At 39.0% G+C, this 27336-nt stretch overlaps 1 protein-coding gene across 1 annotated transcript; it reads left to right on the top strand.

Annotated features, from left to right (window-relative positions):
• On the top strand, positions 1-23321 carry LOC115388266 (sodium- and chloride-dependent GABA transporter 2-like). Its single transcript, XM_030091330.1, has 15 exons — positions 1-1804; positions 2140-2324; positions 2698-2832; positions 5718-5858; positions 6183-6270; positions 7903-8035; positions 8609-8743; positions 8917-9020; positions 10067-10191; positions 11056-11168; positions 11262-11399; positions 12316-12418; positions 15440-15540; positions 17990-18160; positions 22048-23321. The coding sequence occupies exons 1-15, from the start codon at positions 1797-1799 to the stop codon at positions 22195-22197; spliced, it is 1830 nt and encodes a 609-aa protein (XP_029947190.1). The 5' UTR covers positions 1-1796; the 3' UTR covers positions 22198-23321.
• The last annotated feature ends 4015 nt before the right edge of the window (positions 23322-27336 follow it).

The raw sequence follows: 27336 nt of genomic DNA, 5'->3' as shown, positions 1-27336 counted from the left end.
AAGTCTCTTACATCTGTACATGGATACGCACAGAACAATTATTATAAGCAAGGTTAAAGCAGTGGATAATACAACTTGGCAAGATTGACCATATGAAATATGATCATATATATTAGAATGACTTTGTCAAACAGATGGGTTGCAATAACAGTTATGCCTGTATTTGAGTGTATATCATATATGTAGTAAGAAAAGGTATGATAGTTATCACAGAGAAAGATCGTTGTGAAATAAGAGGAATCAGCACATGACCGGAGTTCATACGTAGTATGTCACTGATTTTGCAAAATGAGTGAGTTAAAATATACATAAGTAAGACATTTCTGATCTTATAAGATATTTTACATGTCAACCCTATTTTTCCACAATGCCTAAAGTTTGTACTGTGTTAGGTGCCCTTCCATGACAACTACTCCTCCATTTACATTTTTTACTCCTTTTTTTCTGACCAAAGTCCTTTGAGCCTGGAGCCTAACCCAGTTAACATTGATCAAAGGCAGGGCACACCCGCTGAGACCACAACTTCGTCCCAAGGTCAACGCTCATACGATCTCCCTCACATACTCACTATAACTTAGATTCCCCAGTAAACCTAACACAGCTGTTTTTGGTTTGTAGGAAGTAGCTCTTGCATATGGAAAGATCCCCTACGGACATATGGAGAACATGCAAACTTCTAATGCAAATTGAAACCTGATGCCATTAGACAGTCTATCATGCCACCTTTTTCATCTTCACTCAGTGTAGCAAGTGCAAATTTCATCTCACTCAAGAGAATCATTATCAGATTGGACGAGTGCAGCATTGTCAGTGTACTTTAAAATGTGTTTCATGTTGTACAACTCTGCTAGTAACAGGCTGTCCACATTGAATGTTGACATAGCAACATCAGAAAACTCTTGTTATTAACATTGCTACTTGGCATTTTCTTTTCATTTAGAAATAAACACTACTTTTGGGGAATAGTTGGGGAATGAATGAATAGTTATTTAATGACTGTAAATGCAACAAGGAAGTAAGTGTAATGTAACAACTTTAAATTTAGGCTGTTAACCAAGACCAGGGTTGATGTTGTGAATGATTACTAAAACAGATTTTGCAGTGATAGCTTATGATGATAAGTTAAGGAAAAGAAAAATGTAAAAAAAAAAAAAAAAAAAAAAAAAAAAAAAACTATCACTAAAAAAATGAAAACAACAAAGCAAATTAATATAGCTGCAAACAAGCAGTTAATGAAGCACTTGCATGTGATAGTATTGTAGTCAAATGCCATAAATCATGAATGCAGAGGGCATTAAAATGCATTGCGTGGCAGAGCGTGTGTCTAGCTACTTAAAGAGATGAGTGTTTGCATACTGGTCTAGTTATTTGCATTGTTTTCACATGAGTTATGATCCTGCTCTGCACATTCCCAGTTGACTGATAACTAAAGCCTGTGTACTGCGAGTGAAATAGCTGAGACGGCTGAGCTGCTAATTTTAGTTGCTAGCAACTGTACTAATCTTAATGACTCAAAGTCCTCCTGTCTCAGTGGAAAAATACAGCAGGAAGTGGCTTTACCTCCAACCTTTGTCAGAGCCAAACAGTTTTCTCGAGTGAGGCAGCACAGAGTGCAGAGCAGTCCGACAATAATTAGGTCATAGAGAAGCCAAAGGAAACCATAGCCACTTTGTTTCGCACTTTGGCTCCGCTCATGACATGCTGTTTGTGTAGAGATCCCGCAGTGCGTCCGGCTGAGAGGAATACTGATCAGTTTGCTGTTGCTGGTTGCAGCTCTTGGGGGAGGGGGCTTTGTGATGGAGGGGTAAGTAGTCTCTGTTTCTGTTTTGCATTGGACTGTTAAATGCAGCACTTTCACTTCAAAATGTGCTCTAATAAGTTTCAGGCTTCTGCTAAACTCTTGCCAGTGAAAATTTTCCATTCCTAATAATCCGGCAAGCTTAAGTTCATTGAATAAATAAATGAAGCTTTTGAGTAGTGCCAAACAATCAGCTGAGCAGTTTTGTGTGTGAGCATATTCAAGAGGGTTCACAGGGTTGACAGTGTTTGTCCTATAAATGTGGATGAAGTGGAAACACAGCGTGGTGACATTTCTCTGTATCTGTAATTTCATCAGTTTCTTTTTCTGAACATGTCCAGAGAATTCCTCAAACCCAACAGCGTGGAGGTCCCGGGTCAGGACACTTCTGTGAAGAAGACGACTCAACTATTAGACCGTGGTCAGTGGGCAAACAAGATCGAGTTTCTGCTGGCCGTAGCAGGAACCTTAGTTGGTCTAGGAAACCTCTGGAGGTTCCCCTATTTGTGTTACAAAAATGGAGGAGGTAAGCAGGACTCTCACACTTGTAAAAGTTATCTGTCTGCATTAGTCTCCTGCTCCTTATCAAAATGTATTACTCACATGCCATAAAACTGAACCTTGGGGTATAAAAACGAAGATAATGACCAAGGAGTGGCTCAGGTGTTGTGTAACTTTTTATCAAAGGAGCCCTTTTCTTTTTAAATACAACAAAAAGGACAATTGTCCTTCTCTTGTGTCATATTTAGAATTAGCCACTTTTTTTTTGTATGAAAAAAACAAGCCACAGCCTCTTTTATTTAATATCTCTATCATCCTTTAAGGATATTGTGTGTTGATAGCCCAGATTTTCCTAAAGAGAAGTATTTTGATATCCGTGCTTGTTGTGTATCTCTCAGGTGCATTTCTGATCCCATACACCCTGTTTCTGCTGGCTTGTGGAATCCCAATGTTCCTCCTGGAGACAGCTATGGGACAGTACACCTCCCAGGGATGTATCACCTGCTGGAGGCACTTCTGCCCTTTGTTTGAAGGTTGGTGAACAAAGAAGGAAATGTAATATGTTGCTAACAGCAGGTGGTGTGCGAAGACATCCCTGTGTTGTAATGAACCTAATGACTGCGTCGTGTTATGCTGCTATGCTAATCATCAACAGCATTAAAAAGGTTTGTCTATAATTACCTGAGAAAACATGCTGTAAGAAAAAAAAAAGGCTTTCAGATGTCTTTAAACCTCCAATGAAACGGTGAGATAGTGGAAGCGGTGTAGCATGTCAAATTTGTGCAGGGAACAAATTACTTAACTTTTTTTTTTTTTTTGTCCTCAAAGTTGAAATTAAACCAATTTCAAACCTGTGTGACGGGAAAAAGGCAAGTCACCCACAAAGCACAATAGTCTTTAGTATCTGACTAATTCAGCTTTGACTAAAAAAACAGAAGGACAAAAAAAAAAAAAAAAAAAAAAAAAGGAAGCTTCTGTTTTCCCTGAAAGACCTCACTGATTTGCACACTGGAGACACCTGAATAACACTGAGCACACAAGTGAGGCTTGCTATTGCCCAAGTACTCCATGTGAGTGAATGTATAACCTGGAGAGGAGAAGACTTTGAAAAACACAGAAGCACTCTCGATCCATCATTACATGTCATATACTGTGTGCTGCAGCTTCACGAGACGAAGTGGTTCGAACATGTGATGTGTTAAATTTAACCCCAGGGAAACTACTGAATTCTTGACTACTTGTCTGACGACCACAAGAAGACACGTTGATAAAAACTCTTGACAGCACTTATAGATGTATTAATTACACACCTACGTGTGCAGGTCAAATTTCTTCCGAGAAGAATGTTTTTTTTTTTTTTGAAGGCAGCTAAAATGAAGCATGATGACAGCAGGCTGTCCAGTCACCGATGATCAATTAGCAGCAGAAATTTAACACACGTGAAAATATTTTAGGTACAGTTTTCGTGTACCGGTGCTTCTCTCCCAACATTCAACTATGCTCTTTTTTATTTATTTATTTTTTTTAATAAGAAATTTTTGTTAAAATCTGTGTTAGTTTTTGTTAACATTAACACCTCGGTTGGTCAGAGGATTTCAAGTTCAATAAATACATTTAAAAAATTGCAAACACTACAAAAACTGTGAAGAGACAGAACAGACAAGAAAAAGAAAAAAGTCACATGAATGTAATCCCTCTGAAAATAAAAAAAGATTTAATAGTATGAATGAAAGCAAGTGATACCACTGAACAGCAAGTAGATTTAAAACTTCAGTGTTTGAAGTTGCTCTTCCAATGGACTCATTTTGTCAGTGTTTCAGAAGCTGCACCCTTTTGAACTGATTAAAGGATTGACTAGGTTTTTTTTCTTGCTTGTTTACTAAATGATCTATACTTATCTGTAGGATTAGGAGAGTCATTACCATGAGCTTCACAGGGTGCAAGCGACTTGATGCTCATGTAGTGTCTGTCTTCACAGGAGAGCTGTCCTGACAGCTTAACCTTCCAAAAATGTGTTTTTTTTTTTTACTTTTTTATACTATACCTTGCATGTAGGTCTCTGCCGTTTGAAAATCCCTTCACCACTAAAAAAAAAGTATGGGTAAATGTACTTCTATTCTTTCGTGTTATTGTCTCCTTTATGTGCTTATACAAAAACAAAAACATCAAACTAAATCTGACTGATCCATGTCAGACTAAGCTGGTTCACCTGCCACAAAAAGCTGCACCAGCTGACATGGCTATTTGTAAAACCATACCATAAACTCTTTCAGTCGCGGCACTTTCTTTAAAGGTCAGCTTGCTGGTTTGAATGCCTCTGTTGACAGGTCAACGTTGAGGGTCCCTCAGCAAGGCCTTTAACCTCCAACTGCTCAGGTATCAGTAAGAACATCCAGAGTAAAACCTATGCCAAATCAAACGTGCAGGTCACTTGATCCAGTCTTACAGCCATTAAAGGGAGCAGTCAGAATGCATCTTCTGCTTGCTTTATGAAAGAATTCTAGGTTTATTCACAGCAGATTACATTTGTCAGAGCAAATTCCTTGAAATGTTTGGGTTTTTTTTTTAATTGCAGTGAGAATATACAGTTTAAAAGCGGACAAATAATATAGTTGTTGCAGTTATTATATCTATTTTGTCATCTTTTACCTTGTTGAACATTTTTATTTCATGAACACTAACATTTTTGGTGAAATCAGTACCTGGTTCTCAGTGAGGCAGATTCAGCTTGTACATCAACTTTCTATCAACTGTTTCCAAAATCGACACACACCTCTTCTCATAACTTGGACAAAATTCTGAGGAACCGGCCAGACGGCTTTTATCTGCTGTGCACCTCACACTCTTGACAAAAACTGATGACTTCTGATCTTAAAGGTGCATTAAGGAGTTTGCACGTTTTATATGAAACAACGGCCCCTGCAGGCCTTGGGTGTAACTGCAGCTTATTGAAACGCTCGTGTCTGTGGCTTGCGTTCATGTACGTTTCACGGAAGAGGGGAACTCCTTCCTCGCTCTTTAAGTAGTGCTCGAGTAAAATTTAAGTTTCTTCTGCCTGGTGGGGTCTGTGCTGGAGTTGTGGCAGTGCAAGAAGCCGGTCTTTTCTTACTTTCTGGAAGCTCCATCCTCAATACTGCTCAGTTGTTGCTCACTAAGCATCTGGCATAACATATTTATGGTGGAAAATAAGTATTTTTAAAGTTGAAAAACTCCTTAATGCACCTTTAACTGTGAATGTCAGTGTGATGTTCTCGCTCTGGGTTTTCTGTGATGGAGTTCTGTCCCGTCCAGATTACACCCTCCTTCATCCACGGAAACGTTTGCTGTCGCTTACGCAAACCATTGCTTTTGTTTCAGTGTCAATCTGTCTGAGATCGGTGATGTACTGTGTGCTGACCACACCTCCCTGTTTCCTCAGGGATCGGCTATGCCACCCAGATAGTGATTGCATACGCCGCTGTGTCATACATCGTCATCCAGGCGTGGGCCTTCTTCTACCTTTTCTCATCCTTCAGTTCGGAGGTTCCTTGGGCCAGCTGCAGGAACACCTGGAACACAGGTAGAAATGCAAACACATGTGTGCATGGCACATATCTGACTAGATTAATTTGTTTTACGCCCTTTCTAAATTGACAAAGTGAAAGGTCTCCAGGGCTTGTTTCTTTTAGTGGAAGTTGGAGATAAGTTAAATCAAGCTTGGTTTCATCACATGTCTTTGGCTCACCAAAGATTAACTGATTTTTGAATTTGTGGCCAAGTGCTTGGGAGCCATTTTGAGGTCATTTGAGGCCTCAAATGTCAATTTCGTAAAGTGTTAACAATTGTTTTGTGTTTGCTGAATGAATACGGATGTCCCTTCTACGCTTTAATCTCTTTTTATTAGACTCTTGTGTTGAATTCGATAAAACAAATGCATCATCCAATTGGACAGCAGCTGCAAACGCAACAACACCTGCAACTGAATTCTGGGAGTAAGTGGCATTTACACCTGTCTTCTTTTAGAGCTCACTGGAAACATTTGACAATCACTGGTCCACTGATCAATATTTCCATATTCAGTCTTAGCTGCTAAATATTTGTCGACAGCCTGTTGGCGCGTTTTAGGGGGGAAATTCTCTGCTGGTATGGCCGCTATGGATTGAAACAAAAACACCTGTTGTCTGTCTGGTGATCTCAAATATACCAGTAACGATTGAATGGATTAATATGATTTTTTAATGCAGGTATCCACAGAGTCATAAAGGTGATGCCCACTGACTCTGCGGATCCCCCCACCTTTCCTGTTAAACTGCTATGAGGAGAAATTGTGAAACTTTGCACAGACAATAATTCTTACTTTGGCACCAGCTGTGATCTTTGGTCATGTCTTGACAGAGATTACTTATTTTGTTAATGCAATGCTTCTCATATGTGTGTCCTATATCTCATAGCAATACTTAAAAAGCCCCTGAGAGGCGTGTGTGATGTATTTTGATGAAAATATTTTAAAATTATCCCCTCAGTAGTCACACTGTAATCCATGAAAATGCCTGTTAATGCATGTTGTTTTTAGACTGCCTATCAATGGTGTATAAAGAATCTTACACCTGCAGTGTATCAGTAACATCATTACTACTGAAATGATGAATGAGTTTGTGTCTTTTAATGGTTCGATTCCAATAAGTTGGGACAATGAAAAGGAACAATGGCCAATATGGCAATGGCACAGATATTTTTAGGTTGTTTAGGTGAAGAATTTCATCAAGTTAATCTAAAACTGCATCTTACATTCACTGCCTTTTGTCAATTTGAACCATGTAACCCTTCACAGAAGTGTATGGAAAATAAAAGTGAACTATCAGTTCAGTATTTTTTGGATCACTGCTTGATGGGAAAGTTCGTCATGATTTGAAAACAATTTTTTTTTTCCCCCCAAGTGAAATTGAAGTTTTTTTCACAGTTATATCACATGTTGGTGCCTAAAAACGGGAAGTGATTTTTTTGTGCTCTAAATGTCTTGTGCTTGTTTGGAGGTTATGGTTTAAAAACCATTTACAGAGGGTGCATTATTAAACATTTTAAGAACTACTGGTTTGGCTTAGGATTACATGACTCACTGTCATCAGCCTGAGTTGTACTCTGTGGCCCCTTTGATTTTTTTTTTCTTTTTTTTTTTAAGAGGCTTTAAAGGAAAAATCATTTTGTTGCTAACGTTCAAATAAAACCAAGATCAAAAACATAAAGACTGTGTGTGAAAGTGCATCTATTCAAGGTCAGCACTTCTACATTGATAAGAAACATTCATTCCACTGCAATAATAATATACTAAATGCTCCACTTGGATTTCTGTGAAGTGCTTCATGATATAACCAATGAAGCACCACAACTTTATTATGTTTTGCAAGTATAACATAACTAAAGTTGAACTTATTGTTTGGGTTTGTATTGCTAAAGTCAAGTATAAAACTCTCCAGTATAATGTTCACCTGAAATGGAGCATTCATGTGTGGAGCACCAAAGCCATGTGATTGTTCACATTCGTCTACACTAACATAATAGTCTTATTTATCATTGCGTGAGCGGTCTCGAGCAGATTTCTCAGTCTTTTTATTAATGTGTTTCAGGAGACGAGTACTGGGTATATCTCAAGGAATTGAGGAGATTGGTAGCCTGAGGTGGGAATTGGCCTTGTGTCTCTTATTGGCGTGGATCCTCTGCTACTTTTGTGTTTGGAAAGGAGTGAGATCGACTGGAAAGGTAGCGGGAGCAACATTTCTGAAAGATGGTTTATCACGCAATGTTTGTATGAATGAATTCATTGTATTTGTGGGACATGCATTACTCAGAGAGACTCCTTTTCTCAAGATTATTATTTTCCAGTCCAGAATTGAGGTTGGCTTATACTTTCAAACATGTATATTTACTTCACAGCATGGCAGGATTGCTCAACTATGCAGGGTTTAAAATACACCACACCAATTTCTTCAGGTTCCTCTTTGTTTTTTCACTGGTTTCTTTGCTTGTGAAACATCACGATCTCTTCTACTGCATGAAGATTGAGCAAAACACATTTACAACTTTTTTCAGTTAAGAAAAGAAAACAAAAATATTTTCTTTCAGCAATTTCATGTGCACGAAAAAGCTCCTGAGAGACTTTTTTGTAATTATTAACTTAGCTTAGATATATAAAATGCCACAGTACAAGTAATAGGGAAGTAATGTATTACGATCCCTTCAGGAAATCTCTTTTTTTTTCCCCCTCCTGTGTAACTCCTGCTTTTTGTGTTCCTGTTTTGCATTGACATCTGACACCTCTGTTTTGGTTGACAGGTCGTTTACTTTACGGCCACTTTTCCTTATGTGATGTTGGTGGTTCTCTTGGCCCGTGGACTCAGTTTACCGGGCGCTATGAACGGCATAGCGTTCTACCTGTATCCTGACCCCACAAGGTTGGTGGACCCTCAAGTAAGTAATAAAGTTACAACGGTCACGTTTACATTTAACAACGCAGAAACACAGTATAAAACTAAAGGCTTTAAAACACCCACCTGACATGCTGCCATCGTTGGAATCTTAATGATGATGAAAGAGGTCGACACTAGTGGATATGAAGTTAATATACTTTTGTGTTGGATTAGGTTTGGATGGACGCGGGAGCACAGGTTCTTTTCTCTTTTGGGATTTGTCAGGGCAGTTTGACGGCTCTGGGAAGTTACAATCAATATAACAATGATTGCTACAAGTAAGTGCACTCTTCTTTTTCATTTTTTAAAGTTCTACTCATTCTGAGGACCAGTTAACAGTTTTAATTGTACAAGTCAAATGGCGGGGGGTGGGACGACACAGAGAATCTGAATAAACATCTGCGTTTAAGGCCAGAGGTCAGAATTGGATGCTCGTGATCCTCTGGTCAGAACAGACATGATTCTATACTGTGAGTCTAGAGGGTCTCGGGAACACTGACACTGTGAAAACAGGTCGCCGTGCAGTAAACAAGAGCACGCTACAGCTGTAGGATACAAAGAAGCCGCTCTGTGTCTACAAAGCTCAATGAAATGAACTGAAGGAAACATAAGAAAAAGGGTCCTTCTCTGCTAAATGCTTGGGGGAACACCGACACCATGTCCTGTTGACTTAAGGAGAGGCTCCATTCTGTGCTCGCAGCAACTCAGTAGGAAAGCCTGCACCTCCAATGGCATGTGGTTGCATTACAGCCTCAAAAGGAACTAGCAGTGTGGCTGAGATGGGCTGGGCCAGTGGGGCTTGTTTGTGCAGACTTTACTTGCTCTCTCTGTGTGGGTGGGGGTTTCCTCTGGGGTCTCCAGTTCTCAGCATTTCAGGATAAAAGCTAAGATTGGTGAAATTTCGCATAGGCGTGAAAATGAGTGTGTGTGGTTTTTGTGTGACCGTTTGCCCCGTGGTGTACTTTGGACCTGTCCGCAGCGAGCTGCATTAGCCTCCGTTGACCAAACAGGTGTAGAAGACGGATGGATGAATGCATGCAAAACGCGCTCGGAATCCACTGATGTCTTTTTCACGGAAGGCGTTGCATATGAAAAAATAATAAATAAAAATGCTGGACTATCTAATGTAATCCATACCCACTACTGAAAACCATGTTCACACATCTGCAAACCTTTTCAGTCGTGGGCCTACACTGTGTCTTGCTCAATCAAATCGGTCAGGAAATTTAGTGTTTCACTTTACGTTCTGGTTTCATTTCATTGTTTTCTAAAGTTCTTTTATTTGCTTTTTTGACATTTGTTTGACATTTGTTTGCATTTTCAGGGACACATTTGTTCTTTGTTTGGTGAATGGAGGATCCAGCTTTGTGGCAGGATTTGCAATCTTCTCTGTTTTGGGCTTCATGTCCTATGAGCAAGGACTGCCAATATCTGAAGTGGCTGCTTCTGGTAAGAAATGCTTTTATATGACTTTTGTCAAACGTCACTGAAAAAGAATGACTAATCATCAGTAGTATTTAACTTTTGCTTGCATAATAGTACACCTCCTTTAAAAAACCGAAATAGCGAGATTGACCGGCTTATGGATGTTAAGGTGGGTTAGTAACTCTATGGATTGGAACACTTTTCCAAATTCCCATCTACTATCACTTCATTCACTGGACTCGTAAACATTTTCAGGTTATTTACATGGTCAGGATGGTGGGGATTCTGTAAACCTGTTGTGTACATTTGACAGAAGCAATGAATGAGAAAAGCAATTCAAGGTGTTATCGTAGAATATGGTGCTACAGTCAAACGTGTTTTCCTTTCTCTTTGTAGTAAATCAGAGACATTATGTAACCTGTCATGGTGTCACTTGATTTTTAAATTACAAAGTAACTTTTTATTTTTTTTCTAAACCTAACTGAATACTTATCTTATCAAAAGCAATTTAGATGGGTTGGAGTTTTGTAGTCTAAAACATTGTCGAGAAGCCACAGCGATCAGTTGATTTGTTTAATGCTTTGAAGAAGTGTGTTGAGTTTATAGATTTTCATAAATAGAGCTGATTAAAAAAGATTGACTTTATTCAGTGAGGGAGAGTCCTTCGGATTGATTTATTACTTTATTTTGCAAAGCAGCTCAAGGTCCTTGCATTGCACATCCTCTATCAGTCTTTTTAGTAACTAGTTGACCCTGTATTATTATTTTGCCAGTTTTATAAGAAAAAACGTGCTAAACGTTTCCCTAAAATATTTGTTTCTAAACAAGGCAATAGCTGTTTGCTCTGATGTTCAAGCAGCCTTTATTAACTGGATGTGTTGTCTGCAGGACCAGGCCTGGCATTTATTGCCTATCCACGAGCCGTCGCAATGATGCCGTTACCTCAGCTGTGGGCTATCTGCTTCTTCGTCATGGTAATCTTGCTGGGAGCAGATACTCAGGTAAGATGAAACATATTTGCGAGTCATCCATTTAATACTGGAATGCGGTCCGTTTCTCGCTGATAATGTTTGTTTGGTCTTTGTCTCTGGCAGTTTGTGAGCTTGGAATGCTTGATGACCTCCGTCACTGATATGTTCCCCACTGTGTTTCGGAGACCTTATCGACGAGAACTGCTGCTGCTCTGTCTCTGCACTGTGTGCTTCTTCCTCGGCCTCCTTCTGGTCACAGAGGTGAGCGCTTTAATCTGTTCTGTACCACTGTATTTTTGGCATGTAGTAAATAAAATCTAGCCTCTGCTGCGTGCCAACACGGTCTTAAAGCTGAAATGTGCAGACACGGACGTAACCTGCTCTCCATTTCATTATGTGCATAATTTGGTGTGTTTCCAAGGAGCTTTGACATGCAGAGTAATACCACTGATGACCTGTGGAGGCAGTGTAGCTCCCATGTGACCAGCAATAGCAAGGAACACAAAAACAACATAACTTGGGAGACAGTAGAATAAACCCTTCAAGTAAAGACCTTATCTGTGCCACAGTCCAGACTGGGCATCGGGAAAAGAAGCTTCAGATGACTTATGTCAACAGTTTGTCAGTGTCTTCATGAGCAAAGTTGAAAATGTAAAGCAAGTGATTATCCTCCCAGGTCAAATTTGTAAGGCTACCTTTAACTGTAATACTTATTTTGCAGTTTTGAACCAGTTTCAGTGATGCCTGGATTAGACCTGTTCAGTGTGAAACCGACCTGGGCTACGTCCACACTGCAGGCCTTGATGCTCAATTCTGATTTCCTGCTGAGATCTGAATTCTTTGCACGGTCATTTACATTACATTTCAATTGCGACCTCCATCGGACCACCGTGTGAACGTTACATGCTACACAGCTCGGCACGTGTATATCCATTTTCAAGAGGTTGTGCAACAGGAGCCGACATAACTTACAGAAAAAGATGAGAGAAAGAAGAAGGAGATTGAAAATGTGAAACAAGAATATTTGAGCCTTAATGTTTTTCTATGATACTCTTACCTCGTCTTCTTGGATGTTGAAAAGTTTTCATCCGAAGGGAGTTCTGATTACAAAGCAAAGTTTGAATTTGTTGTTTTGAGGTTGATTTTCTAGAACCATCCCTTCTCTGTCTCCATGCAGGGTGGCTTGTATTTTCTACAACTCTTTGACCATTATGTCTGCAGCGGCAACAACCTCCTTCTGCTGTCGGTGTGTCAGTCAATAGCAATCGGTTGGATATATGGTGAGTCATGATGCATTAATTCTGTTTTTACACATGTGCTCTTAGTGCAGATTCTATATTTTTTTCAACATTATTATTATTATTATTATAGCAAGTATTTTTAGACCACATTAATTGTGCCACACGTTTGAATTGACGCTGTAATGAATCACAACACTTCACTTGGTGGTTTGTCTCAGTTTCATTGAATTAAGGGGAAAAAAAGTTAATAAACGGAGCGTCTGAAGCTTGTTTTTCAGATTGAAGCCACGCCGCAAATTCCAAACACAGCGAAACATTATCTCATTTCAGTTCAAATTTCCAAGCAAATTTATATTCTCTATCTGTGTCACTCACCTTTAAAGCTCAGGGCTTCGCTAATGCAATTAGACAGGAATTTCATGAAAGAAACAGACTGAGCCTGAAGGTTGGCTGCTGAGGTGCCGGTTATAAATTATAGTATATCTTTCATGTACTGTCAACTCTATTCATAACTAATGCCAATTTTAACACCACAGAATCTGACAGACAGCATGTTTGAGGACAAGTTTGATTGAATTGTTACAGGAAAAAATAACACAATGCTGAAAAACCATTTTAAATAATTTAACACAGGACAAGAAGTTTCCCTATTGGTGACTGATTTTATTTTCAAATCTGTTTTCGGCAGCAACTTTTTCAGCACAATCTGCTTTATTAAGTATAGCAGTTTCACTGTGTGTGAATTTTGCTTGAGATTGACGTTGATTTCAATTATGCATTGGCAATGAATCAGAATCATCCAGGTTGAAATACAGCCTCATAAATAAAGCTTTGTTTGAAATTAGATCACATGACATTGCACAATTAAAGCTGCCAGTAAATTTCTACCAGCTGATGAGCAATTACATCAAACCGCAGTTCATAAGTGCCTGTCATACATTTACTAGAATCGTTATCAGAATTAATTATCAATCACTACTCTGAAGCAAGCATTTTTTTTTAATTATTCACTCTCCCAGGATAACTGTACATAATGCCCCCTTCGCTTCACAAAAAAAAATAGTTTCATGAACTCTTATTGTCCTCATCACATTCTCAGACAGCGTTACGTTAAATAACCCTCAGCTGAAGGTCTGAGGACTCACACCTGCTCATACACTCTGAGCGTACGGGCCATATATTAAGGCGTGAATCCATGAAGTGCTTAAATGCCAGTATAATTATTATAATTATTAAAACAGGCTCTAAAATTGCTCCCTGGAGGACCTCGCAGGTGGCTTTGAAGGTATGGCGGAGGTTGTCCTCATCAGCTACAACCAGAATCCGCTTGTCAGAAGAATTTTAATGAAAAAGAGGTAAAAAGAGTTCACGATAATTAATCATGATCTCTGTGTCAGTCTACAAGATTTAGGAGATCGATTTTATCAAATCCAGTGTTCAAACATCTCCAACACTGCATATTTGAATTGAGGTGTAGTTTTTTACTTATTTAGTATCTTAATTAAAAGCTGTCTTGGTGCTATAATTTACTCTGAAATCATCTTAATGTTAATCCCATTTATGACTGAAGGTGTGAAAATAATTCAGTCAAAGTCAAAACTATAAAATTTTTCCCTAAGAAAAAGGTTTAAGGTTAGAAATGGTTTGTAGCTGCTGGTAGCCGTAAGATGTAGATTTCTGTTGTTGTTTTTTTGATGAGATGATGCCTATTTTCCTGTAATTATTATTAAATAAAACAACCTCTTCTGACATTTAATTCAAACACTGCAAAAGCTGGTCATTTTGAGCTCCAGTGCAAATGCCAGAAACTGTACTGCTGCTTCTACAGCTTTTGTTTGTGACGACTCACTTTTACATCTTGTCAGCCTCACTCAACAATGAGCGATAAAAATAAAAGCAAACAGCTCAGACTGTTCCTAAAATTTTAAAAAATACACCTTTTAATCTTACGTTTAGCTTCTGCTTTTATTGTATTAAACTTCTTTCATGCTTTTTCCTTTGATTCAGCTCTCCATTGCTGCTTTGCTCACTCGAGCTTTAGTGTTAAATTCATGTTTCCTGTGAGATTTCTTCCCACCATTTTGACTGTTTAAGCCCGTCTAAGCTTGATGGACATGCCCTTGAGGTAAGCTTGAAGAGGAACGTTTGGCCTCTTTGGAAGTTTTTCTCTGAATGGGAATGAATATAAAAGGTCTAAATGAGCTCCGGACCTTTGCTTTTAAAAAGAAATCCGTCATGGTGCCCCAGCGTCAGCAGGAATTTAACAACACGTAAATGATGCATGTTGTTCAGTAAGAAATATATTTCCATATGTGAGAATCTACTGAGGATGTAAGTCCTAAAGCTCAACATCAGCTGCATTTCTCCTCATGTGAGTGTCATCTCACTGAAAACGGAAAAGTTTCTCTCATTTTGGCTATTCAGTCGCTATTCAGAATCACTGACAACATAACTTTTTGAAAACGCTCCACTCTCCTGTTTCTGTGCACACCGAGAAAACTTAACCTTTCTAAAAAATCTGAGCGTGGTGCACATGTGAGTGGACGGTAATGTCCATGTTTGTGCAACTCGCTCTTTTAAATTTAACTGCACTTCTCCATTAAAGTGAACATTTACCACGCCACCATTTGGATCACATGTGGAGGCACATTTTTACCTAAACCGCATCCCCAGCAGCGCAGTACAGTGAAGACGGCTTAAAGGAGCCTGGATGTTTTTACGGCGCTGCTCTGAGTGAGTGGTTGCATAACAAACACTCGGCGTCCGTGAGTGACGTGACCTGAAAAACGGCTGCCTTTTTAAAAACACTGAACACAAAACATTTCCGACACAATGCCCATTATTGTTGTGTAACCAGGAACTGGCTGAATATATTGAAATGAAATATATTTAGATATTCTTTCTTACATATAACAGTCACGTCATTGACATTTTATTGTCATCTTTCTTTGTCTTTTTCTAGTTAATATCAACACATTTTTTTTTTCCATCATTTGCTTTTTGCCTAGTCTTGCAGAGTATATTTCAGAACTGAAACTTAACCCCCTTCTTTAAAAACAGGTGCAGACAATCTGTATGACAACATCGAAGACATGATCGGCTACCGTCCGTGGCCTCTGATGAAGATTTGCTGGCTTTACATTACCCCCGCTGTTTGTCTGGTGAGTGCCTCTGATTTCGTGTGCCATGCTAAAGTAAGCTGTTCCAGAGATGAAAAGGCAAGTTTAAAGGGATGCTTTGTTGCGGTTCCCTTAATTGTCCATTACTAAGCGCCGTGTCCATTGTTTCGATACTCTGTATTCAGAACTTCATGTTCTTCTTCTTCTGTTTTGTGGTGATCAAAGTGACTCATATGAATGTCTCGTGTCCAGAAGTGGTTTTGCAATAGTTTACATATTATAAATTACAAATCCTCCACCACGAGTCTCGTCAGTCCCCATCTCTGCATAAAGCATAAAGCTTCCATTCATTCAATGTATTGATACATATAATTTTTTTAAAGCCTTTAAAACATTTGCACATTCCTCCTCAGATCAGGCCATTTGCTTCTGAATTGTTTCTGATTCTTCTTCCGTCTTCACATTTCATAAACTCCTTGTAAAATCTAGTTCATAGCCTGGAGAATCAGGGACTTCTTTTAGACAAAATATGTTTTTCAAAATCAAGTAATTGTCAAAATTGTATTGTATTGAGAGTGTGTGGGAAAATGACAGCGTTAGCCAATCAGATGATGGCGGTTTATGGAATACCTTTCTCCCTACCCAGTCACTCCACACCAAAAACATCCAAGCAAGGATGAGAGGCAGACAACAACAGGATACATGTGCATGACCATATAAAGCTGTTTTTGAGTGAAAATAACAGATTTGTTTTGAATATAACTCTGACCTTTGAGCTGCAGTCGTCATACAGTCTTCATCAGACTGGACTGAAACACAGTCCTGTTCTTCTGACGTTATCCACATGATGAAAACGGTGCTATAAATGAAAAATGTGTGTATAATCCCATTTATGTATCATTTAAATTCAATCTCAAAGAATCTTTATTATCCCCCTGTGGATCGTCCCCATAGATTAAAAAAAAAAAAAAGCACCACTTCTGTACATCTATAAAATCACTGTACAAGCTATTTAAAGGTCTAATCATGCCTGGGAATAAATGAGTGATTTATGTCTTCAGTCCAACTGGGCCTCTGGTGTCTGTGTCTCAAAGGAGGAAACTGGACCTGTTGGTCTGGCGGGTCTGCCAAGATCGGACCTACCCTCTGACCTGATTTAGTGCTGGTCAGTTGATGGCTGTGCCAGAAATCTTTCTTCACAGTCTTTTCCAGCGGGAGTCCAAGCCTCATTAGGTTAAAACTTGATAAAACAAGTGTAAACAGTTCTTATTAAAGTGAAATTTGCGTTGAAACCGATGCTATGAATGAATGAAAGTCCTTCTGCTGGTGAGGCTTTTTACAAACTGAGTCCACGTGAGCCTCAAGGCTCAGTTTTCCATTGAGGAGTCTTTCCAGGTATTGAAAGTGGTTTACGATTTCCACATCCTCCTCATAAATAGCCCCTGGTGGGAGCTTTATAAGAGACTTGATAGTACTTGACCTGCAGACTCTTTCAGCCACCACTCCGTTTTATTTGGAAGCACATTAGAAGTTGGTTTGTTTGATTAAAAATCTCTATTCTGGCTTTATCATGTTATTAAAAATATGATTAACCATTCAACCAACTTAAAATGAAATAAAATCTAACATTGTGGAATGGAACTACAACATGACCTTTTATGGTAGTAGCATCTGATATCATGGCTAAAAACGAATGAGCACGTGCAGCTATAGCAGGTCTACTGCAAAGGCTTGGACAGCACAAGACTTAGAGACTGAATAACTAAGGACATAAAGCTTGTTCCCATCTGAGATTAATTAAGTATTTTATATTATGTATTATTTCTAAAGTCTGTGCAACACTGTGTGTATATTTTTAAAAGCGTATTTATTTATTTTTATGTAAAATATGTTACTGCTGCACTTTCTTGCTTGGTTCTTTTTTCTATTCTGTTTTATACCTTTTGTAAACTGCAGCTCCAAGGAGTCCAGAAGAAATTTTCCCAGGGGATAATAAAAGTATGTCTTATCTTATCTGGATGGTGTTGATGCTCCTCCTAGTGGCAGCAGAATTACCATCACCGTTATGAGAAACAGGCCCATCAGTTGGCTGGACTTGCAGAATGGTTACATAACAGAGTCCAACTTGACTGGAATCGCTGTGCGTTTATGAGCAGATGACCACAAACACTCATTTGTTGTGGTTCTTAATCTGATATGTCTTTAATACCCCGGTGAACCTGAATAAAAGTACGGAGCACCGTCGTCCCGAGCATCACATCGACAGCTATTAACCAGTTTGTTTTTTTTTATCCGCGGTTCCTTGCTTGGTGTAAAGTCATCACCGCAGAGGCAGATTGTTGTGCTTGTTTTATGAAATATACTCTCTTTATTTCACAATCTGGATAAAACCAATCTGCAGAGGAAATTAATAATGAAAGAAATGGTGCCCGGCCTCGGGAGTGAATCTGTATGGACGTAACAGTTGGTTGCTGTTTTTGTTTTTTGTCAGGGTACCTTCATCTTTTCCGTGGTGAAATACAACCCTCTCAAGTTCAACAAAACCTACATCTATCCCACCTGGGCGTACGCGCTGGGCTGGTCGCTCGGACTCTTCTGCGTGCTTCTGGTTCCTCTGTGGATGATCTTCAAGCTCACTCAGATGAAGGGAACAATGGCTGAGGTATGCATCCACCAGAGAACAAATGAACCATGGAAACACAATTAAAGTGCTTCCTGACCACTGCAATAACTCAGATAAGATTTAAGAATGAAAGCTTTACAGTTTTATTCAACCTGTGTTGATTTCATTCTTTTAACTGCTATATTTGATAATTTAAACAAAAAGTAAACAACAATCCCTGACATGGAAAAAATGGCAACTGTTTAAGATTTTCACATTTTTCTTATTGACTTGCGGTCGTGACAAAGACACGTGGGAGTAAAAATGGGGAACTCTGAGTCGCCGTGCGTTACTCATGCAGTTGTGTCACATCATGTGACGGCTCGGTGTTGCAGAAATCAAGCGTCTGTCACTAAGGAACAAGGAAAGCATTCACTTTAACAGTGACAACAAGTAGAATACTGCCAAAAAGCAAATCAAATGGTACGAGCAGTTTCAGGGTTGAGATTGGTTTGTGTAAGTACATGCAGCTGCACATGTTCAACCAAAATACTCAACTTGACACCAATGACCCTCAAAAATGTGAAAAGTTAGGGGAGACCAGCCTCAAAAATGCTCTGTGTGAGAGAACCTACATTCATTGCAGTGTTTTTCTCACGCTTTTTTTTTTTTCTTTTTTTTGGTTTGTTTTTGGGAGTGTGTGTGAACACACACCATCATAATAAATTACTTTAATCGTTACCTGCAGGGCATTCTGTGTTCTCAGTGAACACCTTCAGAAAAATCAATATTAACATTAACATCATGCACAAATAATCAAAGTTACATGAAGAAGTTCTGCTGTTCAGAGGATTCTGTGCTTTAACTGTTTTCTTAGTTTTATTCAAACATTGATGCTTTCGGAAACAAGTCGTTTTCCTCCTGGTAAAGTGGTTTTGAAAATTGTCAACGAAAGAAAATTTCATTTGCACCAAAACTGTGAGGTGTTGCTGCAGCCAAAGCCTCTTGATGACTTCCAGTTTGGACAAAAGCAACACGTGGAGACACATAACGAAAATTACACTAGAGCCTTTTAAAGTCATCCAACTCTGAATATAGCGAACAAGAATGAATATAATATTTTCTTTACAGAGTCTGACATGACCTGACAGGCACAACTTCTCCTTGAGTTTTATTTTTGCTTCTTCTTCTCACTATGCTAATGAAGGTTTTGCAATTACTTCGTGTGTTTCTCCAATTCCGTATATTTTAAAGATAAAGCTCCATGTAGTCATGCAGTACCCTGTAACTGTTGGACTAATGGAATCTACCATTTGATTTTATTCACTATTAAAAATGTCAGGTGACCAGATATGGTTCAAGTTTCTGTTTTTATTGCTAAAAATGAACTGCGTCTGAAAATTCAGGATTAGGCTTATTTTTAGTTTTCAATGCAGTCAAAGTGAAATCCTATTTTATTTTATTTTATTTTATTTTTTTGGTTACTCAACAATGGTGCAGCGCTGGTAACATTCTTGTCTTGGTGTGCTACCACAAGATTGGGGAAAAACAATGTGCTTTTCAAAAAATTCCTGTCTCCTTTTTTATTTCATTGTGGCTCCGGCGTTGACTGTTGCCTTAGTGCCAAAACAGATTGCTCAACATGAAGGCTGAACTCAGCTTTGGCCCACAACATTATTGGGCAATACAAAACAGTCACCAATAAAATACAGCTGAATTCCTGGTAAATTATGTTGTTTTTCCTGTAGAGACCACAACAGCCAGAAGCTAACAACCAGATTTAATTGTCTGAAGGACTGATTGTTGACAAGACAGAGAAAATGCTGTAGATCAGACATCTTTCTGAAGACATGCACAAGTAATGACAAACTCTAGCGAGGCAAGTCATCCTAAAACTCAATTAAAACTCATGATGCAAAATGTGTCAAGAATTAAAAATAGTTGTTTCCCTGAATATCTTTCTTGTACTTGTAGGAAATCACAAAAAACAATGTGCTGTGCTGAAGAGTTACACTTTGTCTGCTCGGGGTGACGAGCATGGACACTCTCCTTGAGACAGTAACGAGTGCCCCAGATGGAAAATGCTGCATATACAAAAAGAGCGCGCTACAACAAACTGGCATTCTTGCAGACACTTAGTGGTATAAACAGATCCTGAGTAAACTGTTGCCGCAGAATCGGTCTTCCATCCCAGGTTCTGACTTATATAACTTACTGCTTCTGCAGCAGCCTTTTATTGCCTTCAATAAAAAAAAAAAGAGAGAAAAAAAAAACTGTGTTTAACACATGATTTCCAGGATTTCCAAAGCAGTTTTCAATCTGTAAGATCAACCGGTCTCCCAGGGGTGACCGGTGCCATTGCAGGGCTTCCCATCTAAACAGTGTGATGATGACCGACAGGAACATTTAGAATTACTGTAAAATACTAATTAAAAACTGTTTTGTTTCACAGTGATGATCATTTCATTTTGCAAAGTTTAAATTCGTGCTTAGTGTATTTTTTTTACCCTCTCCGAATGCAAAAACTGTTTTTAGCCAGAAAAGCTGCTTCTATTTATTTATTTATTTATTTATTTATTTATTAAATATACCTGGAAAACAATGAAAATTGAATTGTTACAGTGATGAAAATGATCAGACATGATGTAATAATTTCACTGTTCAGGTGTTTTTTTTGTTGCTGATGTTGTTTATCTTATTTTTTAACTTATGCAGTCTTTTTAATATTAAATTTTAAGCATGTATCAAACATTTGGTAAAAACAAGTGCAGTGGAATTTGATTTTAAAATTGAGTGCATGCATATCCAGGCGGTGGGCCATGGAAATGCTGGAATTTGTGATCAGGGGACGTGGGAGAAACCCCTGCATGAACCGTACTCCGTGGCTGCAGGGTCAGTGTCTTTCATGCAAGTAGGGTCAGCCAACCTGTCGATTGTCCCTGGGTGGTAACGGGTCAGGCTTTGAGCAGCGACTCTGTAAACACTGGACATGGGAATGTTGCCCCGGTTTAATGACATCGCTCAAACATCATTATGATGTGCGCGCAGCCACAGAAACACAGCCACCGCCAAGGAGCACAGAGACTGTCTTTAGAAATTCTGCTGAGGTGGTGAAGTGCAGACGTGTGGAGACATTTGGTGGAAAGTTACTGCGACTTGACCTTCGTTTACCTGAGTGATATCACCGACGTGACGACATCCTAGCTTGTCCACTAGAGGGAGGGGTGAAAGAATGCGGCACGTATCTTGACTTGAACCCCTGTTGGCCATCAGTGTGAAAAATGTCAACTACTGATGCATTTGAAACATGTGCTTCAGGAGTCAGCTTCACAGTTTATCCCACTAGTTTACTTGAAAAAGCAAAGCAAGTCTTATGGAAAAAAAAAAAATGAAAGTAATATTTTAATTAAAAGTCCTTTGATTCTCTTGAGGAAGTGTGCCCCGTTGCATTTCACCAAACCAACTCATTATCAACCTGAACTTTGGATACTGGGAGCCGTGAGCGGCCGCTGCGAGGCGCCGGGGGAGTATCAGATCAGGGTCATGCTCCCTGCTCAGGGACTCTGTGTGTGTGTATGTATGTGTGTGTGTGTGTGCGCGCGCGGGCTCACATACTGGTATCCCAGTCAGTTAAGCCATCCATTCATCACTTACACTGCTTTGTCCAGTTCAGGATCACAGGGTCCTGGAGCCAGTCCCAGCTATGGGTCAGCAGAGTAAACTCAGGACAGGTTGTTTTTATAGCTCGCAGGGAAAAGAGAAAGGGATGGACAGTGTGAGCTCAGGGAGAAAATGGAAAATCCACACTGAAAGGCGGAGCTGAAGCCCTTCGCCGAGGCGGGAGTGTTCACCCACTCTGAAGAGCCCAATTAATACACAGTGATTTTCCATAAAGAGGGATTTTTTTTGTTGGTTTCAGTTTGTGATGATGGATCTTGTCTCCGCAGAACCTGAGGCAGCTGTGCCGGCCGGAGAGCAAGATCCTCAGCACTGCGAAGCAGCCGGAGCAGTACCCTCTGAACCCAGACAACCGTCTCACGCCTGCTGCCAACGAATACAAGGGGAACGGTGGACCTGAGGCAGAAGTGCAAGTGTGAGAATGTCGATACAGTTTTTTATGCAAGATTTTTATATTCACCAGCCAATATAGCCAGCTAGACGTTTTGATGAGCAATAAATTCTGTCTGTGCACTTCAGACTCACGTGGTCTGCAACCCACAGCACAAGCACTGTCTTAGACCTTTGAAGTACACACAAAATTGACAAACTTTTTGTCAAAGCTATTTTTACTGAATTCTTACTGAAATCTTTAATGTGTCTGACTAAAGATGCACTGACTTTTGGACTATCCTCTATAGACCGTCCTAAATATTGTCTGATGCTATTAGTTGTCCATGTTTTCATGCTGATACATTTATTTATATTCATTTTATATTGACTGATCATGTTTTAATGAAATAACCCATGGGTGTGATTTGCTGAGAGCTATGGATGGGATATATATATATAACCCCCATTGTGTCATTTATTATTATAGTCTTGGATTTTATCTTGTCTGCTGTAAATTTATACATTTTATTTTTATGAAACATTATGCTCCAAAGCTTTATGTTTTAATAAAAAGTAATATAATTTGTACCCTCTACCACCCTCATCAAAAAAAACTAACAAACAAAAAAACTAGAATAACATCCGTCCATCAGTCCAAACGGTTGAAACATCCCTTCCTCTGCTTCCTTCACAAATCGCATCCGGAGTGACTCCAGGAGCCTGATTCTGCTACAAAATGAAACCGGATATGTTTATGTTTTGCTTCACTGTATCAATTGGTCCCCAGCCCACTATGTTCGTAACCTAACACTGTGACAAGGTGTGCATGAAGACCCTCACACCGACGACTTCAAGGAAGGAGAAATGTTTTAAGCTATTTTGAATAGTGTAGAAAAAAGAGGGATTTCCTTTCTCTTTCGTTTCTTTTCTCTGTCAGCTCACAGGAAAATGCGCACAAGTCTGTACTCGGCAGCTGTTGTTTGATGTCAGAAAGACACACTAGTCACTTTCAACACAATCGATATGAAGTCTATTTTTGAAGCGAAAACCACCGTCAGTCTTAACAAACTAAAAGACCAAAAAAAAAAAAAAAAAGGAGTTGGTCCAGGTTTGATAACGGTTAGCCACTCAGGAGAGGTGATCCCTGACTTCAGCTACCTGAAGACACAAACAGTGAAAAGCCCTTTGTTTGGAAAGCGGCACAAGACAGTATCAACAGGGGTCAATGTAACACTATATTAAGGCTATTTCTGGTGCCAACATTTCCTCCCTCTGATCATTCAGGGTGCAGATTACAGACAGAAAAACCGTAAGACATGTGGCCTTCAATCCACGTGCAGATCCTTTATTGAGGATGATATAACACACTTGGACCAGTGATCACTGTTTTGTGCCAAGAATGAGGGTTCTGACTTTCTGATAAATCATTGTGCCTCATAGTGGGCGACTGCTGCCAATTCACGCGGTGCCTTTCTTAGATGCCTGTCAGCTATATTCCTTTCAAATCATAAACTCGCTCTCTCAAGTCTTTACATAATGCAGTTCAACATAAAGAAAAAAAAAAGTGAAACCTACAAGTTTGTTTTGTAGGGTCTGGTTCACCAAAACAACTGAGAAATACTGCATGAGAAAAACATCCAACCAGTGAACAGAAAAGTATTAATGTACAAGTTACTGAAAACTAGTCATTAGTTGTAGCTCCTACTTTAAAAAGTTGTAGATTTACTTATTAGTTGCTGCTAATGAATAAGTAATTGGGTACTTTGAACTACCTGGTTCACTTCTGATGGTGTACTTTAATATGTTGGCGTTGCAGCTAGGGATATACTGGCTTAATTACAGAGTAGTGATACTTAACATTTGGGTACTTATCAATATAGAGTACTTATTGATTACTGATTAAAGCATTTACAATTCTTAGAGTTTCTTTAAAAAAATATAGATATATATATATTTTTTTTTTTTTCATGAAAGTGCTTTTCTTGTACTGAATGTAACAATTGTCCTTTACTGACATTTTAACATTTACTGTGTTTTCTCTCATGTGGCTTTGCCACACTTTTCTTATAAATATAATCACCGTCAAACTGTGCTTTTTGTGCTTCTGACTTCTGGCCTGTTGCTACCAAGTGCCTTCTGATGTCTAATAAATGAAAGTGAAGTACAATACGTCCGCTTGATCTGTCCATTCATCCGTGTTTTCTACCAGTTTACTCGACGGGCTGCTGGAGGCGTCCAAACCGACTGTGGCTGAAGGAGGGGTGCATCCCCTAGCGTTTTCACATTCAAACCCAGGGGCAATTTTTTACAAACAACCATTAAACCCCGAATGCATGTTTTCTGCACAGAAAAGTCCCCAAACTCGGTTGTGAAACAGATGTTCTCGTTCTAAGGTGAGATTAGTAAAGAGTCGTTTTTTTTCCACAGGCGCAACCCACATATCCAGGTCTGCGACTCATCCTAAGAGTGCAAGCCTCTTATGCATTTGACACCATGAAAAGGAAAGATTGTTCCAGCAAATGACAAGCCTGCCAAACACTTACTCAAAACCTGCAAAGTCTTCAAACAACTGATGAACCTATTTTCTGAAATGTATAGTTTAAAGGCTGACAGATCCTCGACTGGTTAACAGCTATGACCTCCAGGTTGAGAGCTGGAGGCTGTTGACACAGTGACACCCTAACATGCAAATTTCACTTCCAGAAGAATGTGGATTGTTGGTGAAATATCACTCTAAAACAGGCGTGCAACGATTTGATGTTTATTTTGAAGATGCATAAAAAATAAGAAAAAAAAGTCATTTTAAATGACTCGAACAAATACAAAAATAGCTCCCAAAAAACAATTGTATTTTTTTAAGAATTACACTTGATATTTGTTTTATTTCTTCACACAGGTTGTTCCACAGTTTGACCCCACAGACAGTAATACAGAATGTTTTTAAAGCAGCACTTTGTGAACCTACAAATTTAGCGTTTCCCTTGAAATGTAACCTTCTAACAAAACTTTATCTGGACGTTTCCCAGCAATAAGCAATTTCTAAGCTTTAGAAATTATTTTAATGATCCTGAATTTACAGGTTCAACAAATTTCAAGGTTCTAGATTGCAGTGGATTGGTGTGGTCCTGATCGCCAACATTGTGGATAGTAGTTATTGCTCTTATTTGCAGGATAAATAGTCTTGTTTTAGGTTCCCGGCAAATTTTGCCATCAATTGTTAGTCCCAAAAATATGTTTTTATTAACTCCTTCTATATACCCTTTATTTCTTTATCTCATTAATTTTACTGCATCTTCCATAAATCATGTTTTTTTGTTTTACACTTAACTTTGTCAAAATATAATTTCAGTTCATTCAGCTCTGAAGTAATTAAGTCTGAAATTTGTTGAAAATTCCTACCAGTTCCCAAAACAATTGTGTCATCTGCAAATGATAAAAACTCCATTAGATCAGGCACTTTGTATTATGTCAGATGAATTTTCTAAACAGTTTAGGTCCCAACACTGACCCCTGGGGGACACCATACACAATATCCAAATACTCTGAGTTCACAGACTCCCATCTGCACAGATTGTTTACTGTTTCCCTAATTCCATGTATTGATTAATATGTCATGGTTTATTTTATCAAACACATTTTTTGAATCAATGAAAAGTCCAGCTGTGATTTTTTTTTTTTAATTTTCTATGGATTTTGTGATTTCCTCAGTGAGGTCAGTTAATGCTATCAAAATTGACCGATTGGTTCTGAGTCCATACTGACTGGCTGTTAAACCTGAAAGAATCTGAGGGTATTGTTTCCCTCACTTATCCCAAGCCCCTTTGAGGTGTACAGTGATGATGTAGAAAAACATATCATGCATTTTTTATTGAGTATAATATTGAAGTGTAGGTGAACTAGACACCTGTAAACTTCCAGTTGATTATAGTAAACCAGTAACCATGAATTAAAAAAATAATGGCATTTAAATTCCATTTCATTTGGTCATTCAGAGAGTTGGTGAACAACAACCTGATAGATCACAGTAATGAAAATGTCGATAGCGCAACTTTTGTGACCTCAGTCTGGCATACAAGTTCTGACAAATATATAAATGAAAACAATCATGTCCGCTGGAACATTCATTTCAGTACTATCAATGCATGCTGCTGAGGGAGGGAAAACATCGCAGCACACCTGAGTTTCATCAGGGGTTGATCACTTCCCTCCCCTCTCTCACCGCAGCATGGGAGACAGAAGCAGAGAAGCAAAACAAAGGAGGCACTGGGTGGTGCATGTGAGGTGTTTTTGGTTTCTTGAATAAAATGATGAACAGGGAAGCTGTGTCGTTCGCTCAGGGACCGCAGAGAAGCAGGGTCTCGTGCTGAAGCTGCTTTGTGTTTATACTGCATTGCATTACATAGCAGAATGTATTTATTGATATACTGCTAAAATATATTTGAGAACCTGCAATTACTTTTTTTCAAAATCCAAATTACGTGTGGTTAGTTTCTGCATTGATAATAATGATCCTATCAATGTGTGAAATGCCTTTACAGTTTAATAATTTTCATTCTCAATATTGCTCCATTTGTCATTGAGAAAAAAAAAAAACCTTATGTATTATTTTTTAAAAGATTTCATGAAATCTGATTTGAAAGAGTTCCGATTCTTACAGGAAACTGGAAAAGTTGAGAGCCTGCAGTATGGCGCAACTGGTGGTTGGGTCACTTTGCAGTCAGAGCAGGATCAAAGAGCTGGAGATGCCCCCTCCTGTGGCTTTGAAACGCTGAGCTGCACAAAAATAGTTCTCATGCAGAGGAAATGATGGCAAGGCATAAGAGAGTTTAAGAAACTTGATAGGAGATAACATTATATCAGGACTTGGACAAGTTAAGCGGGAGTGGCGTGAAAGCAGTCAGTGTAATTAAAAGAAAAATAGCATCAACAAACATGGGACGACAAAAGCAAAAAACTTTTCCATGGTCTTTTCATAATTATCACAAATGGAATTACCATCAACACGGATTCCTGAGTGAAGGCTGACATTTCTCAAGGTGTTGAAAATGAATTTTGCCTTGGGTGCCATGTTACTGGCTACATGCCATTGGCTGTGAAGTGCACCTGCTTTCACACTTATTCCTGTGCTTTCCACCACACTTAAATTACATGAAAACATTTATTCATCTGTCAGTGTGGGAAAGTGA

Source organism: Salarias fasciatus, chromosome 5, assembly GCF_902148845.1.
Source record: "Salarias fasciatus chromosome 5, fSalaFa1.1, whole genome shotgun sequence".
In the NCBI taxonomy this organism is placed as follows: domain Eukaryota; kingdom Metazoa; phylum Chordata; class Actinopteri; order Blenniiformes; family Blenniidae; genus Salarias; species Salarias fasciatus.
Note: the sequence above shows the minus strand (reverse complement) of the source record. Positions and strands in the feature narration are given on the sequence as shown.